At 38.6% G+C, this 19,126-nt stretch overlaps 2 protein-coding genes across 2 annotated transcripts; both read left to right on the top strand.

Moving 5' to 3' along the window:
• Window positions 1–272: 272 nt before the first annotated feature.
• Window positions 273–3,749, top strand: LOC144631373 (cysteine and glycine-rich protein 2-like). The gene is made up of 3 exons (XM_078489798.1): window positions 273–442; window positions 1,230–1,383; window positions 3,455–3,749. The coding sequence occupies exons 2-3, from the start codon at window positions 1,230–1,232 to the stop codon at window positions 3,553–3,555; spliced, it is 255 nt and encodes an 84-aa protein (XP_078345924.1). The 5' UTR covers window positions 273–442; the 3' UTR covers window positions 3,556–3,749.
• A 1,058-nt stretch (window positions 3,750–4,807) lies between these two features.
• LOC144631361 (pyrophosphatase PpaX-like) lies at window positions 4,808–17,535 on the top strand. Its single transcript, XM_078489785.1, has 5 exons — window positions 4,808–4,950; window positions 10,257–10,380; window positions 11,359–11,446; window positions 14,386–14,519; window positions 15,293–17,535. The coding sequence occupies exons 2-5, from the start codon at window positions 10,281–10,283 to the stop codon at window positions 16,144–16,146; spliced, it is 1,176 nt and encodes a 391-aa protein (XP_078345911.1). The 5' UTR covers window positions 4,808–4,950; window positions 10,257–10,280; the 3' UTR covers window positions 16,147–17,535.
• The last annotated feature ends 1,591 nt before the right edge of the window (window positions 17,536–19,126 follow it).

Raw genomic sequence — 19,126 nt, 5'->3', positions numbered from 1 at the left:
AAAAGGATTACTACTGGACCCTAATTACATTGTTTTCTTTTTGTTTTTATTTTACACAATATATTTCTTCTTCGGAAGCGGTACCCGATTCCTCGATGTCGAAGTTGCATGCCTTGTGTAAATTTTTGTATTCTGTACATAACACGAGTCGAAAACATAAACTCCTAGAACTGCTCTCGCGCGCTTCAAATAGCCGAGAAAACGACAAAAAAAAAACCTAAACAATGCCAAAATATTTCTATTTCATTTTATTACGAATACAAGTTGTAAAGCCGATTTTAGAAAGCTTAAATATTTCACAATAGAAATTTGAATATTCATATGGCATGCTGTGAAAATTATGGGTAATTAACGTGCGAAGCCGAGGAGGCGAAAAAAGCAGTATTCAAGCCGATCAGTTTGTCTCTTTCAGCTTTACATAGAGGCTCTGTCTTCTTTAAAGGTAGCTCTTAACCATAAACCTTAGTTACTGCAGGATACCCTACCACATCGAGTCCTTTACTGAAAATAGCTGGTTACGCTGTACGCTGTACGCAATTAGTAATAAATGCAAGACTAAAGTTATCTTTTTCGCTGGCGACGCGGTATGCGGTATGCAGTTAAAATAATGAACGCAAGAGTATAAGTTGTCTTTGTCGTTGGCTACGTGTAAGGAACGAGGTATTTTCATATGAAACGCGCTTGTTTGTGCTCATGGATCAAAGAACGAGGTTTTCGTGTTTCATTTTGTTTGTCATTTTGTTTTCATGTTGTTGTTGTTGTTCATGTTATTTTTAAATTTTGGCACAAAAAGTACCAAAAAATTATATGTTATTTTTACTGCTATCATTTATGGACTTTATAGCGCCCCTGTTCTATGAGTAATAGTCCACTCACAGAAACAAGCAAGTAGTTTTTTAATGTTTTTCTCACTGTGCACTGAGTACCGCGCAGCATGCACATAACATGCGACGCCATTTTGAATTAATTTTTTCATACTTGAACTTGAATTAATTAGTTTCTGCGTACCGCGTAGCCGCTTACGTGGAGTTTAGTTCGAGTGGCAGGCATAGTTAGTAGCTATGTGGCAGGGTATTCTTGCAGTTAAGCCAAACCTTTTTATCTTAATGCAAGTTTCCAGGTCGTGCATTCACGGTTGGAAAACATGTTTGCGAGAACCTAGCATCTCGCACCGGCTTAGCACTTGCAATTGTGTTTGTTAAAGTCCCTTTGATTCTTTTTCTGCACAGATGAACAAATTTGGAGGCAGCCCGAAATGTCCACGATGCGGAAAATCGGTCTACATGGCCGAAGAAGTCTTAGGCGCGGGAGCTAAATGGCACAAACAATGCTTCACTTGCAAAGAATGTAACAAGAGATTAGACAGCACAACTGTCAGCGATAGTAAGTTAACGGCTGATGTTGATAATGTTATTAATTCGCGTTTGCACTTGACTGGGGTCGTGAAAGACGTAGGGCCCATGAGATCGAGCGGTCCGCCGTCGAGCCCCTGGCCGCCGCGGGATTGCAGAAAACGCTTCTATACTTATTTGCGTCTCATTGAATAACCATACAGCTAGTCCAGTCCCTGAACTCTTTCTTCCGCGCGCCCTTTTTCAACTCTTATAAATTGCGCGCTGAAGAGTTTGATCAGGGACTGGACTACCATAGAGCATAATTGTCTAATTTTCAAGAGCTATGCCTTGTTCTTTAAAGTAAGGAATTAATTATAGTTTTCCGCAATCCCACACTTCACCATGGCCGGTGTCACAGCGGATTTTGTCCCCCCGCCGATTTTGTCCCCCACCAAATCCGCTAGCGGATATTGTCCCCCCGGACGATATCCGCTAGCCGTCCCCCCTCGCCGTTTGTCCCCCCTCAACAATTTATTTAACTTTTTTCCTCACCCACTCCTTTTTTCAACGTTCCCTCGAAAACACTTCTTACGCTCAATCACTCTTTATTCGAAGCTTTATTTCTATTACTTAGTCATTTTCCTTTTTTTTTTTTATAACTCACACTACTCAAATTTATTTCTCACTCTAGATAATACTTTGCTTCCGTTATACTTCGGTTTTGGTACACGAACCTTCTGGTCTATGGGGGGCCACTTGGTAGTCGGTAACTCTTCGGTTTTCCTTTCGGTTCGGTCTCATTTTCATTATCTGTTTTTCTCTCTCTTTTTACACTTCACCGTTCTACTCTCTCAATATACCTACACTTAAACAAACTAATTTACCGTTCTCAAAATAATTTAAGGCAGTCATTCATTAAAAGTCTACTCTTCCTTCTTCTTTTTGGGTTTTTTCTTTTTCTTTCCTGATACTATCTCCTTCACCAATTATTTCTTTACTTAACTACAACTACATTTACTTCCTCACACTCTATACGGCTAATAGCGTTCCACACACTTGACTCACTCTTCTCCATTATTTGCTCACCACTCCCATCTACTCCTCCTACGTTTTCGCCAGCAAAACTCACCCTCCAAAATCGCCTGCTCCTTTACCCTAACTCCTTAGTTTTTTTTACTTGACACCTTTCACAACCCGGCTATGTCCTTCCAACCTCCGCTTTCAATAACATCCCCTCTGCCTGTCACCACATGAATAACAACGTGCAGTGAAAAACAACAGCGGGACGCCAGAGCCACTGTCCTACATGAACCTCCGCTGTTGCTCGAAGGTGAAGGAAACTTTATATTGACTAAATTTTGAATTGGTGTGGTTCGATGATTTCCTAGCAAGAATATATTCAAAATGCTGTTCTTTCTGAATACAAACGTCCGTACAACATCGGACCTGTCAGTTGTCGGTTAGATTTATTTGTCGCTAATCGGTAATATTTTTCTCGTTTTGTCGGTAGTCGGTATATTTTTCGCCCTTTTCGCTTCGGTTAACCCCATTCACCCTCTTGTCTATTTCGTCTTTTCAATGTTCATGAATATTCGTATTCACATTTATCGTCTTTTCTTTTTTCGTTTACGACTCCAGGAGTACGTAGCGAAGTACGATCACTTTTGACGGGGGGACAAAATTCGCGAAGGGGGGACAAAATCAGCTAGCGATATTGTCTCCCGGGGGTCATTCGGCTGCGGATATTGTCCGGGGGACAATTCCGCTAGCGGATTTGGTCGGGGGGACAAAATCCAGGGGGGACAAAATCGGCTAGGACACCGGGTCATTGTATTTTGTTCTTGTGCGAGGGCGCAGGCAAATTGTTGCAGGGACTAAAAAATATGCTGGAAGTAACCCTACGATGGAGTAGCATCCCATCCAGGGCCTAGGGAAAGGCAATACTCCTCGTCGCGACATGCTTTGGAAAAAAAATAGATTTTTTTTTTCATGAGCGCGACACATCGCGCAAAAGAACGAGGAGGCCTCGTTTCACAGTGCGGACGAGATCAGTTGTTATCTCTTTATATACATGCTGTATGCCAATCCACACACTGACATTTATAAATATTTCTTTATAGAAGAAGGTGAAATCTACTGCAAGGCATGTTATGGAAAGAACTTTGGTCCTAAAGGTTACGGATACGGCGGCGGGGCAGGAGCCCTTACGCGCACACAGTGATAGGACCCCAGATGTAGCACCTCTTTTGTGGACCATGGAATAGATAGATAGACGGGCTTAAATTGTCTACTTTTAGTGCTCATAAGTGCAGTTTCTGTTGATCTGTTGATTATGCAAAGAATCACTTCTTGAGTGTTTTGTAACTGACAATGGTTTAACAAGAGAGCTGTAGGTTAATAAAGGTTTGGAAAACACTTTGAGTATTATGGTCTATTATATCTGTGACGAAGCTTGCGGGCAGAAAAAATGTTATGCTGCTGCAGCGCTGCGCGCGAACGTCAGCCTCCCGGGCAGCCAGTGACGTGAATAATAACCAGACTACTGTAATTTTGGTTTCAGATAAACCGGTCGACGTTAATTTGCATTTGAAAATCGGCACCCCAACAGGCTCTAATCGCCCTGAAATAGTTTCTCGATTCGTCGTCGAATTTTATAGTTTAATTATTTGGAAATACAGTTTACCTTTTCGAGCCCTGGACGTCCTGGGTTGGGGTGGAGTGTGTGTGGGGGGGGGGGGGGGGAGGAGGGTTACTCTCTGATATTGGTGCGAGTATGTGACATGCTTTATGATCACTTTTGAGCAGTCTAATTTCAGACCCTGACTCGACCTCTTAAACTCAGACTGGTAGTCCGTGACACGTTTGCTCCCCGAAAAAGAAAGCCTGATCGCAGGTTACGTTTGCTTCCGCGCGTCGCGTGTGCTGCGCGCTCGTTCTCGCGCGCGGAAATAAGGACGGAACTTTGAAACTGGAGGAGTTTTACAAAGCAAAATTATTCTGCAGTTTGGTCGCAAAAAATATTGTTTCTACAAGAGATGATTTGTGTCACGCTGCGAGCTGGGTGGATTTCACATCAGATTTGGTTGAGACATCTGACATTGTATATTCTTGCGAAATAAAAGAAACCGTCGGCCGCCTAATCTGTACTTTACCGCCCAGTTACATGGTAAGGTCATATTGTGTAGCCGACAAAAGGCATTCAGTGTCGCCTGAAAGGAAAGCGGCCGCTTTTCAAAAGAGAATCAACTCCACACAATGAATTGCAAAACGCAGTTTTATCAAGAAATCTTGAAAAGATAATTCCGCTGAAAATTCCGCTACTTTTCGTAGCATTTTCGTCATTTTCCAATAGACCAGAAGGAAAGATTGCGTCCGTGTTACACTGTGCAAGGCACGCACGTGACAGTATTTTCACGAACAGTAATTTCCCAGGGAAACCGGTCAAACCAGTTTTGTGACGAAACAGCACGTGATCAATCCTGGGCATAAATAACAATTTGCGCTTTCGCCGGCGATCACTTTCATGGCGGAAAGTGGTCGGATCAATTCTGCTTAGCAATAGAAACAAGAAATTAGCTAGAGCGGTTACAGTCTGTCTGGCAAGTTTAAAGCCAAGGTAAGTCCAAATGAAAGTTGTCCTGTTTTCTTATGAAGTTTGCAGGTTTAGATCAATGTCACAAAATTCAAATCGTTTGTTTACTGCACTTCGAACCGGCGGCGCGGCCCAGCTAACAGAAGTTACTAGTAAGAGGCTCAAAGTTCATTTTTTTAAAAAAAAATCTAATACATTTCAGAGGTATAAACTTATATAAGAATCTTTCTGCCTAGGCTTATTAACGTGGTATGCTGCAATTGCTGTTATTGTTCGCCAAATGGCGATGAAACCTTCTCGAATTCTAAATATTTCAGACATTTCGATTCGCAGCTTTTGGCGGAAAATTGCGTTTTTTTTGCTCTGTACTAAAATCGACGCCTGAGAGAATATTTTTTTCGTTCCATCTAGTGGAAGTTAACCTCACTGCTTATTTAATAGCGTTTACTAATTTTCGCAGCAAGAGTACTTTTACTGCGTTTACTCCTTGAGAAACCATACTGCATGACCGACCATGCCAGTCGTTTCACAATGTTGTCATCTGCTAGGAAAGGCACTAAGTTTCACTTGTTTTATCCTTAGCACAATATTTCTGTCAAGTATTTGCCCTAGACTTTCTGAAAAATTTTGAGAAAGCCAATTTACTTCAGTGCGCAATATATATTCCCTTGCGATGTTTTAACATAATTATGCAAATTACGAGCGAAAAAAAAAACATCCAAATACGTAATCGAAGGGCGGATTAAATCAGGTGAAAAATCAAAGTGCCCGTTGGGCTGTCTCGTGTTACAGATCAGTAAAGTAGCACCCGTTGCTAACAATCATATAAGCTCAGAAAAACCAACTCCGGATTCTACAATATTAATTCTCAAATTTCATTCTCAAGCATTTGCAACAGCTTGTGCTATACCAGCATCGCACCATGTGCCCTTTCTTCACATTCTACTCAAATAGTCAAACCTGTCCAACTGTCCTTCCAAAAACTCAACAAAATCTTCGCAATGATTTCTAAGGTATTCAACAACTGCAAAACGCACTATCAAATGATTTGCTAATTACATACTTAATTACCTACTTCCCTATTCGCCATCGGCCCTGAGGGCAGCAAATGACTTGCTACCGAGTTAAAGATCTGATGACTAACACTTCGAAAAACGAAAACAGTCTCCATTTCCACCACAATCATAGACTGCACAGCAGTTAACAGTCTATCTCTGGAAGTGTGGAAATGTGGAAATCTGGCAGTGAACATTTAATGAGTTAACACTCAAGTGAAAACCTCTCTACAATGTAAATCAAGTTCAAATTCATTTGAATTACTGTACATTGATCATAAGTCAAATTCCTTTCAATATATGGAACAATAGTAGGGATGTATTTTCAGTGTCTACATGCAGGTAAATGAGCTTATATCTGGGGGGGGGGGGGATGCTTATAAGCAGAATTTTATAGTATTGGTCTCCAACAGGTGCCGCAAAAGATAAGCCATGTACTTCAGAACTTATTGCCTGGGTCAGTCAATGAAAATAATGACATGTATTACTACTGTATATATGAATACACAGCTGACATTGAGTGAGTGTTTTTCATAGCTTGCACAAATTTTACTTACATTCAAATTTTGCTCTTGTTGAACTGCACTCAGCTGTGTAAAATGTGCAGATTTAAATGGCAAAATAATAGTTGTATTTACATGTACAGTATTATAAATGGATTGTACTGTAATGCTTCCGTCTGTAATGCTCGTATTACAATGTAAGTAAATGGAACTGAGAGACTTGCATGTAATTTTCAGGCAAGTGACTTGGTTGAGTTTTTTCTACAATTACATGTACATTTGCTAGTCAAGTACATATCATTACTAAAATAATCTGACCTCCAGGTTCAATAATTTTGTGAAAACACAGTATGTTGCCAGTTGAACTGGATACAAAGTTTTTGGGTTCTTCAACATATACTTTCCAGCCAAAAGCTTGGTAAGAGAAGAAAGAGAGACAAGGGAGCCAACTTGTCATCAGTGGCTGCTACAGGACAAGGTTTATTTCAAAGTAAAACTAGTGCAAATTTTTTTAAATTTTCACCTTTTTCTGCAGGTGTTGGGTCGCTTATTAGACTCTTGTAAATGAGCCCCGCGTTTATAAGACGAGGGCTTTAAGCCTTATAACCAGGATTTTATGGTACATGTATGTCAACAGTGTACTTGTAAGCTGTATTCTCTCAGAGTCAAGTTCAATTTACAGTTTATTTCAACTAAAATTCCTGCAATTCTTACGAGCTATTTTGGCTAGTGAAAAACCCAAAACCTACTAAGCAAAACAATAATTCTACTAGCTTGTGACTAGTTGGCTACTGTTATTCTCAAGCCCTGTCTTCTTTTCTCAAATTAAGTCTTTGGCAGCTAAATATGTTTTATTACTTTAAGAAACGGAATGAAATGGTAATTTTTTGAAACAGTACTTGGTTCTTAATGCCTTCAGAGGGACCTCAAAAATGCAGAAGATAGAGACAATGAAAGCTGTTGAGACTAGATTATTACATGTTCATATAAACACTTGCACTGCCTTTTATGAGGCTGGAATGACAACAATAACTCAGAAGTCGAATGTATGCTGCCTTTGTTGACTTACATGTAGGTTTTGTGTGACAGAATAATAAGATTCCTGACGGGAAAGTAACAGTCATTTCTTATTTTAGCATGAAGATATTTTTCTGCAGGTCTCATACAATATCTACAATAATTGTAGGCGGATAGAATAGAACAGTTTGTTCTAGAATATCATAAAAATTAGAAATAACTGTTAATTTCCTATCAGGGTTCACATTTTTCTGTCATGCAATTCTGGGTCAACAAAGGCAGCATGTGTTTAACTTCTTCCAGTTGTTGTTGCCTTTCTAGCATCATAATAAATGTATCTCAGTAAGTTTATCCCGGGTACATGTACATGTTTATCCGTATCAAACTTGAAAGCAAATATATTTAAGCATTGCGTAGAGAAACAAAGCAAGGCTGGCATGTCAGTGGGTGAAAACTACCACGAGTTACCTTTGACTAGAAAGGTACAGATAACTGTTCTCTCCAAAAGGAACTTCTAATATTAAAATAGCAAAAAATTCTCAAGTGATTGAGTTGCCTTAATGTGCCTTAAATAGAGCCGTAAGATTGTGGCCAAGGAAATGTCTAGAGGTCATTGCATTTATAGTCTGCGCTGCGTGGTTTCCTGTTTGTTTCACACTTCTTTGCCACATGTTTGGCTAGTTTAGTTTGTTTTTGCTCAAGTCTATTTGTAAAATACGCTTTAAACTCTCGAAATTTACGCCGTGGAAGGACAAGATATATGTTCCGTGAAAACGTTGATTACTTGCATTTTGTTGATACTGTTGCAAGATGTATTGTGTATTATCACTTAATATATCTTGGTCCGGCTTCGCAAGTGACAACCGGAAATGAATTTGATTGCTTGACGCTTAAAAGACTTTATCCCTGGTCCTCTTCGTGTCAAATTTCGAGTTCAGTGCTCGCCTCATTTCATCCCAGACCTTTCGTGCTTCTCTGCTCTTTAGGCGATCGAAATTATCAGCCCAAAGACGAATTGGCATTTTCTGATCATCGTCGGACGCATTTGTCGTAAGTTCTCTTTACCGGTCCGGATTCGGGAGAAGATGCTGTAGATGTACTTGCAACAGCAACGGGACTCGTCGGGGAGCTCGTTATATCGCTCGATGCGCTCCCTGGCCTGCTTTGACTGCCTTCACCCACGTTTAACTGCGAATGCAGTTCATTCATAAAAGGGCCAAACTGCTGTTGCTGCTGCTGCTGCTGATCAAAAAAGTAACCGGATAAAATGGTGTTGAACTGAGAAAAAAGCCACCTCCATCCATGATCGAGTGTTCTAGCGAAGTTCCCGCGCTTTGTGATTGCGTGCGATGATGACCTTCAATGTCATTTCCCTGACAGGTTCTGTTATCACTGGAGACGGCTTCCTTTGTTATTAAAGACAAAATTTTGGAAAATCGGTTCGCCTTTTTTTTTAAGTGGAGGTCGCACTTAAAAATCTCGCGTGTTGATAGATTTTCACCGCAAAGTAAACAAATTCTTCCAAAATTTTTTTTAGTGCGACCCGGCCCTAAGAAAAACAAACAAAAAGGAATTATGAATTTGACTTTGTGACCTTAGTGTCTTCAAAATATCATATCACGTTCTGTAAAGCGTATACAATTAACAAAGCAAAGCAAATTAATTTCCTGTTTCTCAGATAACGATAATCGCACTTCCCTTAATCCTTTTATTCTGTTTCTACACTATTCATAATACGCCCTTCCTATTCTTTACTGAATAAAGTTAAAAGAAACGAACAAAGCCGAAGATGAGATACCACATCAATATTTTTGTTTGCGTGGTAACTTCACTTAATATTCTCCTTTTGACACATCATTTGACATATCTGAAAACTGCTCTGACCTCAACAACCCTCGACCCTAACACGCACCAAAATGGCTTTCTTGTAACGCAAACAGAAATTTAACAACAGCTTTTCAGCCAGCCGCATACTTTAACAATACCCACCGCAAATATAATATCAAAACACAAACCTACCGTAAAGATAAATTCATTTTCCATGTAAAAAACTACCTATTTAAGCAACATATGTGAGATAAAATCTCCTTATCAGATTTGGCGGTATTACTAAAGATGATACTTCATGTAATATATTACATTATTCACATACCTTAGTAATCCAAACATTTACACCATGTCTCACACGTGTAAATAAGCACGTTTAAAACTCGACAAGAGAAAACGCGCAATACGAAGAACAGCATCCCGATGCATCTTATCAGCAAAATGTATCTATGTAAATATGTCTATTTCTTACCTTGTTTCCTTGCTACTTTATCACTTCGTTACCTTACGAGAGGTCTTACACAAAGCACTATCCTGAGCTACCAAGTCCCCTCGGATAATCTCGTGTTACGTCACGGTCACGTCGTTCACGACGTGACCGCGACGTAACACGAGACAAAAAGAAGCTCGGGATTTAAAGGCTTTGCATTCCAAATTTCTTAGCGGGTTGCATGTTCAGTGGTATAACTGGCGTATGCATTGCACAATTTTTTTTGGAACTTTGAATATGCAATAAAAGCAAATTGAAAAGAGAAAATGAAATTTGTGACGTATTTATTAAGTGTATCGATGGTCAAAATATTTATGTTCTGGATATTGTTCTCCAATATTGTTGTGGTTATAGGAAAAATACAAAACTCTTTCTTTGTTGTGCTTCTATCTCCCTGATCTTTAAAATGTTTTAACCTAATAGCTTCTGATCTTCCAGCTTGAATATAAACCTTATAACAGAATGGCTTTCAGTGGCTGCTCAAGAAAGATTTCAGGTCTTCTTCAATTACCTAACAGATGCATAAAGCAAATACACTTCAAAAGCCAGCCGTCATTTTCAGGTAAGAAAAAATCATCAATTTTAATTTTGTCAGTATTCGCCAAGTGACCTAAAGAAATGGACCAATGCCTGGGTGATTGGGCAAGTGCTATTTAAATAATTTTAGGTTTTCTTTACTGCTAGTGATGGCAATGAAAAAGCCATCTTTATGGTAAAACAGTTGCAAGGCAACAAAGGCTACAGTAGAAAAATAGATTAAACATGTTTGTATCCAGGTTGGTTAAAGATGATTTCCAGTCCATACTGCGCAATCTCCGCCTGCAATGTTTGTGAGTCTCACAAACAGAAGAATGTTTACTAGCAAAAATAAAAATTACGGGACAAAACTTACCTTTTTGTTCATTATTAACGCCAGATATCCTTGCAAAACAATAAAAACGAGTAAAAGAAGCTCGACGGTATTTCAAACAAACGTTTTAGCTCATCGTGAAGTATTGAATGAAACGATCCGTAATGGCGAACTAAGAAACCTCATGTACGCTATCACCGAAGTGTAACATTTCAACGAATTCAAAACAAAAATGAAAACAAACCCTGAGTCTGTGCAGTATGGACTGGAAATCATCTTTAAGTTCATTGAACATATAGAGTTTAGAGCTTTCTACTTAATGTACAGCATGAAAAGATGTTGCAAGAAAAAACTTTAACTTACTTTGGGGGAATAGTGCAGTGGTGAGAGCACTTGCCTCCCACCAGTGTAGCCCGGGTTTGATTTCCAAAACCGACATCAAAAGTGGGTTTTGTTGTTGTTGGTTCTTGTCCTTGCTTCAAGGGTTTTTCTCCAGTTTTCCTTTCTCCCGACATTTTCAAATTTCAATTCAAGCCGGATAGAGGACCTGCATGAAAACCAGAGCTGATGCGGCTTCCTCTCTTAAATATAGTAATTTTAGACTAGTGTGTACTGTGGGTCATACTGTTCTTTATACATTAATCAATTTTAATTTTAGTGTTATTAACTTGGTGTTGATTGTATTAACAGGAGTGTCTGCTCAAGGAGTGTGGCATGAAAGGCTTGGATTTGGCTCAGACAAGAAGGGAGACGTTGTGATTGTGACGCAGGCTCAACGGTATGTTTAAGATAGAAATTTAAGATGAAGCATTTGATTATACATACTGTATTACATGTGTGGCTGGCTTTCAGGTTCTTCTGCTTCTTAGGGGTAAGGGTAAGACAGGACTCCATCATGTTGAAGTGACCAGGATTGAGTTTTGAATGATTAACTCCAAACAGTGTTTGTTAACGTTTTCTATCACACTATTAATCAAATATGAGTATGGAAATTATGCCAAATTATTTCACAATAACTTATTTAACTCCTGTTAAAGTGTAAAAACAAATCAATTGCACGATCAAAATTTTAGATTAAAAAAAGACTCGTAACCAACAAATTTTCTGGCATGAACAGTTCAATTGAAGAAAATGCAGAAAGTAAAGTCTGTCTGTTCGTTATAAAATGTTTTGCTTTCTTATGGCTCAAGAGGTTGATAAAACTAGTTAACACCAGTTAATAACCTAAATAATGTTTTTGTTTTTCTTTTTGTAATTGATACAGTTTTTTTTTCAATTTACTCATAAACATGGAACTTAGGCCCCGTTTACACGGGTCCGGACAAATTTTTGCAGGGAGAAACTCACGTTCCACCTTGCGTTTACACGGGCCGGCGGAACTGGACGAATTTTTGAACGGCTAAGTGTGCAAGTTTGGGACCTGAAAAAAGCAGGTCAACTTTTGACCGGCACGGTTCCATATTCGTACGGACTCGTGTAAACACCGAACCGTGCAACTTTTTGCTCAGTTAGCGCTGTTAAGGCCTGAAATCTAGTTATGTTTTGCCTGGTTGCTTATCGAAAATGAAAGATTTTGTTCCATTTTGTTAAATTTAAGATAAAAGAAGCAAAAACATAGATTGCAGATATGAGGAGATGAGCGGCAGCAGCTGCATTGCTATTTTGGCCGGATTAGCTGGCTTTTGCGTACACGTTGCTGCAAATGGCTTTTGTTTTTGATCTTCTTCATCAATCGGGCATCTTACACATTTGAATTTCTTGGTAGCATGTACGCTACGAAAAACCAACCGAGGAAAAAGTCACGGGCCAGAAAGCCAAAGCCAAAGTTTTTGTCGCCGCCTTGTTTTATTTATCGCGTACTGCATCAGCTGCAACATGATTGGCTTAAAACATTAGCGATAACCAATCACAACAGAGACGTAAAAGCCATTCAATGCCGTGCCTGGTCTAAAATTGCACGGATCCGTGTAAACACCACTGCAATCTGTAACAGAATTTGCACGGATCCATGTAAACAGGCGGTCCAGGAACAAAATTCATCCGTGCAAGTCCGGACCCGTGTAAACGGGGCCTTAGTCTTATAGTCAAAACTTAAACAATACATATCCTTAAATGTAGTTTTATAATGTGATGCAGAACGACTGAGACTCTTGACCATACTTCATCAAACTACTTTTATTTGACTCTTTCATGACCTCCTTGTTTTTGTTAAATGTAACTTAGTATCTGTTTTGTTCATAATAATTATTATTTAGTTTGCTCTTATTCAGACATAAAACACACAAAAACTTAAAGTTTAAATGTTCTGTGTTTGTTATGATTTTTATGCAAAACGTTTCTTTGTCCTCTGACTGTATTGCATGTCACTACTACATAAGGTTCTTTCGTCTGTTTTGTGACAATTTCTCACAAAAATTTTCACTTTCGAACTTTTCTCTAGGTAAACCAAGGTATGTTTTGATTCCCTCCTGGTCAAGACCCTCAGAGGAGAAAATACCTGAAAAATTATAATCCTTATTGTAAATTAACTGTAACACATTTTTGGAACTTGTAAATTTCATTTGCAGATATCTGTATGCACGCAACTAACTTAAGTGCAACCCTGATTTAACAAACTTGCCCAGTTTTGGTTTGTCATATATATATATTGGATATGATGTAAGAAGCAGGAATTTGTTATCAGTCGATCGAGTTCATTATTGGCGTAAAAAATCCACTCTATGTTGAAATTATTGAGATCACAATGATGGTTTGTAAGCTACACCCGGTTGGTCATCATTTACAGTTCTGTTAAATCAGGGTTGTGCTTTGCTTTTTGATTAACAGCTTTTCAAACATGTACATGTAGGGCTGTCTCTAAACCTGCCCTGGTTCAAAACTATTTGGTGACGTTAAAAAGACAGGTTTTAAACCTTCAGGCAAAATGCTATCCTTATAGAGCGGTTTTCACTTGAGTGTCGAAAGTAAATAGCGTTTGCTTTGGTTTTGCATTACTACGCTCAGTGATTGGCTTAAAAATCTCGCGCCACTTTCTCAGCCAATCAGAACTAAAACCAAAACCAATCGTGACTCGCTCGCGCACTTTTTCCAGCGCTTCATGCCAGCTACATGTATTTGCTTCGAGTTTTGATTGGTTCACTGGATTGTCTGTGTCCTTTGTGACTGGACGGAGTAATTACTTTGGTTTTGGTTTTACGACACTCAATTGAAAACTGCTCAAGGATAGGCCTTGGTTACCCTGTTTTGTGAAAAAAACCCCTGTCCTTTAGTTTACAGACAGTCCTGTATAAATTTGTTGACGTTCACCAATGTATTAGATGGAAATTGTAACTAAGCACATAGTTGCCAATTGTAAGGTGTAAAGAAAATGCAAATATTGTAATCAACACTAATAACATAATGTGCACTGGTCTGTAAATGTCACATAGGGAGACATATCACTGCACTGGACTAGTTTATGTAGGATTTAAAGCAATTTCTTTCGATTTTTAGGTTAGTCTGGTAAGTATTGGCTTGTAACTTTGATTTAACAACCTCATGTTGAAAAGTGCAGTGAAAAGTGTTTTGATTGTCACTCAAAGCAAATTTCATCAGTATTTTTCTATCTGAGGTGGTTATTTTATGGTTTATTTTCTGTACATTACTTGTTAAAAAGCGTGCAAGCATTGCTTGTTGAAGGCCATATGTTATGTGTTGCTGATGTGTAATTGTCAACAGGCGAAGCACTGATGGTTATGATTACAACAAGCTTTACGGCGCTCCGCCCCCAGCAGAACAAATCGTTAGAACATTGCCACTGAAAAGGGCATTTGTTGACCAGGACCTCTGGAGACAGGGTCATACACAAACAGGTACCCAATCATTAAATTTGGGAAACTTTGGTCCTCCTGAATGATAAGTGGAATACATCTTATGATGAAATGCTGAGCTTTCACTAGTACAATATCTCTTGATGCTACCCTTATTGTAAATGTTTTTTGTGTTTGTCATGTCGTTTCTTTACTGTTTCAACAATGCAGTCCTTGGTGCATCTTTCTCAGTTCTGTGGAAAGATGACACCTTTCTGGACAAAAGTTTTTTTGTAGTCACAAACTTCATTATATCAGTGGAAGCCTTGAAAGAAAGGCCTATCCTACATAAAATTCTGGAGTATTAGTGACAGAGATAAGATACACACTTTCCTGAAAGATATTTCTCCCCGTTTTTTCTAAATATTGCGTCAAGACCAACATGGTTCTCAAAATATTTTGTTAGTGGAGGGATACACCTCTAAACTGGGATGAAAATTTCTCAAAATGTTTTAATCATGGCCAAATACTGGCACAGAAACAGCTAAAAATAACAAGGCAGTAACCCAGACATCGAAAAGGAATGAATCACTTCCTCAAGTAAATGCATATCTTTGCAGTGTCAAACCAGTTTAGCTCCCCCCCCCCCCCAAAAAAAAAAAAAAAAAAAAAAAAAAATTCAAGGCTTTTTGGTGAGATTCAAACTCGGGAGCTCTGCAAAACTGGTAAAGCACTTTTGCAAGCTCAGTTTTGGTAAACAAGTGTGTTTTGTTGGTAGTAAATTCTCCTCCCCCTCCCTCCCTGTTTGTTGTGCTAATATAACTTGACTCCTGTAGGTAATGCCCCCTGGGCAAGACCATTGCTTCCTCGACGTGGTGGTTGTTCAGCATGTTTCTCATCTGTTGCTGGTGATGGACAGAGCGGTGGATCATCTGCGGCCGAGTTCACAGATCCTTCCCTAGTGATATTCGACAAAGATGGAACGCTGATTGATGTGAATACTGTTTGGATTCCATGGATGGAAAGCCATGTGCGCGAGCTTGAAGAAGCCACTGGACTTGACCTCCATGACAAAATGTACAAAGAAGTGGGCTACTGTCCCAAGGAACGTGAATATTCTGATGGTGGTCTGCTGGCCCATGCAACTGTAGCTGAAATCAGACAGGCGTTTGTCTCAGTTCTAGTTAGGAGTGGCGTGGATCAAGAAAAATCACAGATGCTGGTAGACAACTGCTGTCAAGACTTTGATAGTGGCGGACACGACACCTTGGAGCCTCTGGGGGACCTTCCGGCAATATTCGAAACTCTAAGGGCAAAGGGTGTTAAGACCGCAATCTGTACTACAGACAGCCGCGAAGGCACACTGTCAGCTCTTGACAGATTAGGCCTTATGAGCATGATTGATAAAATCGTTTGCGGGGATGACAAAGATACTAAGCCAAAACCCCACCCTGAAACTGCGCTTGGCATCTGCAAAGAGTTAAATGTTTGCCCAAGTCAAACTGTTATAATCGGTGACACTGTCGCAGACACTACCATGGGTCGCTCTGCAGGGTTGGGTCTAACTGTTGGGGTTCTCAGTGGTGCGGGCAACAAGAAATTTTTGGAAAGGGAGGCTGATGTTGTTTTGAACAATGTTGATGAGCTGCTCAACACATTGTATCCAGCAGACTCTTCGTTGTCTTCATAAGGGGATTGCACTTTCTTGTTAAGTAATATTTCTATTTTATGGGAAATGTACACTTAGAAAAACAATTATTAACCAGAGCTGGTTTCATTAAATTTGCAACAAGTCTTAATTGATTTTGATTACAGTAGTCTCTGCGGTTTCATTCAACTTCATACCCTGGAAAATTGGGGTGGGAGGGGGGGGGGTGGATCGATGGGTGGAGGCGGGGGAAGGCAGGGGGTAGTAAAATGAGATACAAAAAAGGTTAAGATAACAAGTCTTAAATTATGAACAAAGTACTAAAGGAAATAAATTAAAGGAAACTATTTTTATCAGTTAGATATAAATGTGGGACAGTCTACTGAAATTCATGTTTTGGTATTACTCAAGACTGCTCTCAGGACACTTGTAAATCGTTTTAATGTAAAGCAGTAATGTCATTACTATAGTTAGTAATGTTGTCCTGTACTTTAGTATCGTAGGTTTCCTTTTATTTTCCATTCAAAGGTTACATTCAGGTTTTTTATTATTTATTGCCGTAATGTAACCCTTATCTAAAGATTGACCTTATTATCTACACTGTCCTCTGGTGAATGTAGAGGATTGTTGTTTGTACATAGTTATAATTTGTAAATGACCTAAGTCTTCCATGGAAGGCTTTTTAATTCGCGTATTAAGTTGAACATTTTATTGTTGGGGCGTAAGATTACCAATAATGGTATGGGTGCAAATGTGTGATACTATTTTCCTATCTTTTTTATGTCAAGGCTAAAGTCAATATGATTGAGATGTGAGTGTCTTAATGCTATATAAAGAAATTCAATATAATTAAGACATAAGTGCCTTTTAATGCTTATATTGGTAATTGTACTGTCACATTCAGGCATGCATGTTTTAATGTACCTTGCTGGAAGACAATGTAGAAGAAAGTTGACATAATTATAAGTTCAAATAAAGCTGGAATATGATAGATTTCTACTAAATAAAAGCCTCTATTCTACTTGTAGTCTCTGAGCCAAACATGAAAAATAGTAAAGGAGCTAAAGGCCATGCATTATACTGTCAAAAAACAGAACGGAAATTTGAGAACACAAGAAAAAAAATTTCTCAAGTGTGCTTCAAATTACTGCAGCTGTATTTTATGGCAGTGTTGCAAAATGCTGTGGCTTCTTACTGGGCGACGCGCCTTACCATGGCCACCCAACAAACTTTTACAAGTGTAATCTTGTAATATTTTACGTTTTCACTGCGTTTTGTTGATAAATACTCAATAAGTTTCTATTTGATCGTATTCAACTTTGCAAGGAGGCGTGTTCGTCAAACAAATAATAATAATACGAGAGCTTACTTGTAAAAAAGTGTGTTGTGCAGAATAATAAAATGTGGTTTTTATGCTTTATACTTTGATAACACCTGGGTTTTCCTCTAAATCATCAGAGCATGCAGAATCCCTACTTTTATAATTTTCAGCAACTTGGTAAAAGTGTTGTCAAAATATGGGGGGGCCGGGGGAAAAAAAAAAAAAAAAAAAAAACAAAAAAAAAAAATCCCCCAAAAAAAAAAAAAAAAAAAAAAAAAAAAAAAAAAAAAAAAAATTTAAACCAAAAAAAAAAATTATAAAAAAAAAAAAAAACCCAAAAAAAACCCCAAACCATAAACCAAAAAACCCTGACCACCCTGAAATATAAACCTTGGATTACCCATGTTAACAATCCATCAAGTCGTTCATCTTGCCTAGTAACAAGTGATGGAAGGATGTAAGCTTACATTTCTTGGTGCACACTTGATCTAGCCTCTTATGCAGACATTTGGCTTGTCATGCAATCTTCCTTCTGAACAAGCCAAAAGAATGTTTGCATAAGAGGCTACTGTTGATCAGAGAGAACCCTACCTAAATAAATGGAACTTTCTTTGCTTTAGTGAACTCTTTTCTGAGTTTATGACAACCCAACCTTTCTTGGTCTGATTTTTAAAACAATAACAATCAAGACAGAGGAACAACAATCATAAAATATGTTTTAATTATTATTATTATTATTATTATTATTATTATTATTATTATTATTAAAAAGAATGAAAAAAAAAACTTGTAAAGTTCTTATCCAAAAAAACCTGTGATCAGGCGTTCTTTTCTTTGTGAACATCTGGTCGAAGGTTAGAGTTATTAAAACCAGCACTCGCCCAACCTAGCCTGCATGGCTGCTCCAGTGGGAAGAGAAGGGGGGGGGGTGGAGTGTGAGGCGCCAGGAGAAAGGGCGAAGCTTTGACCTCGAACTCCCCTCCACCGGCCACGCAGCAACACAGGCAAGGCCAGCCTCCCTCAGCTCCCCCCTCCCCCCATTACTAGGCGTAAATAGATTGTTCTCGGCAACTTTTTGTAGTACCAGCAACCTAGGGCAACTTTTGCCCACTTTAGCAAAAAATTGATATAAAACCGTTCCAAACCATAAAAGGTCGTTTCATTTTGAAGGATTTTTCTCTTTTTTTTACTCTTTTTATTTTTTATCTATTATTGAAGTTGTGTTGAGTTTAAAAAGTATATTTATTACAACAAAGTATTTATATTTCTCATATATTATAACAATGGCTTTTTGGCCTCTTTTAATGATTGTAAGAATATTTAATGAAAATGTTTATATGGGAACAAACAACCGAACACGTTTTGAGTATTTATCTAAAACAAAACGACTCTAGAGAGCAAGCAACTTTTCTAAATTTTGGTGGCAACTTTTTGATATTTGAGCAACGTTTGGGTATATTGTGGAGCAACTTCTTCCTGAATTTACTAGCACAATCTTTTTATGCGTACCCCCCATCATTCATATCATAATATTGGTAGCTGAAGGAGTTATTTTGCCACATTTCTTATAAAAAGCCCTTTAATGAGGGATTAACATTGAACACGTATTAAACAGTGTTTTAAATGAAATTTATCAATTGTCATTGTTTTATCACGAACCTGGAATGTGGTTTTCCGTGGTCACGCGATCTCGCGTTTGTC

The sequence above is a fragment of the Oculina patagonica genome, chromosome 12 (genome assembly GCF_052425735.1).
Source record: "Oculina patagonica isolate OP01 chromosome 12, crgOcupat, whole genome shotgun sequence".
Taxonomy (NCBI): domain Eukaryota; kingdom Metazoa; phylum Cnidaria; class Anthozoa; order Scleractinia; family Oculinidae; genus Oculina; species Oculina patagonica.
This window is presented reverse-complemented; position numbering and strand designations above follow the sequence as displayed.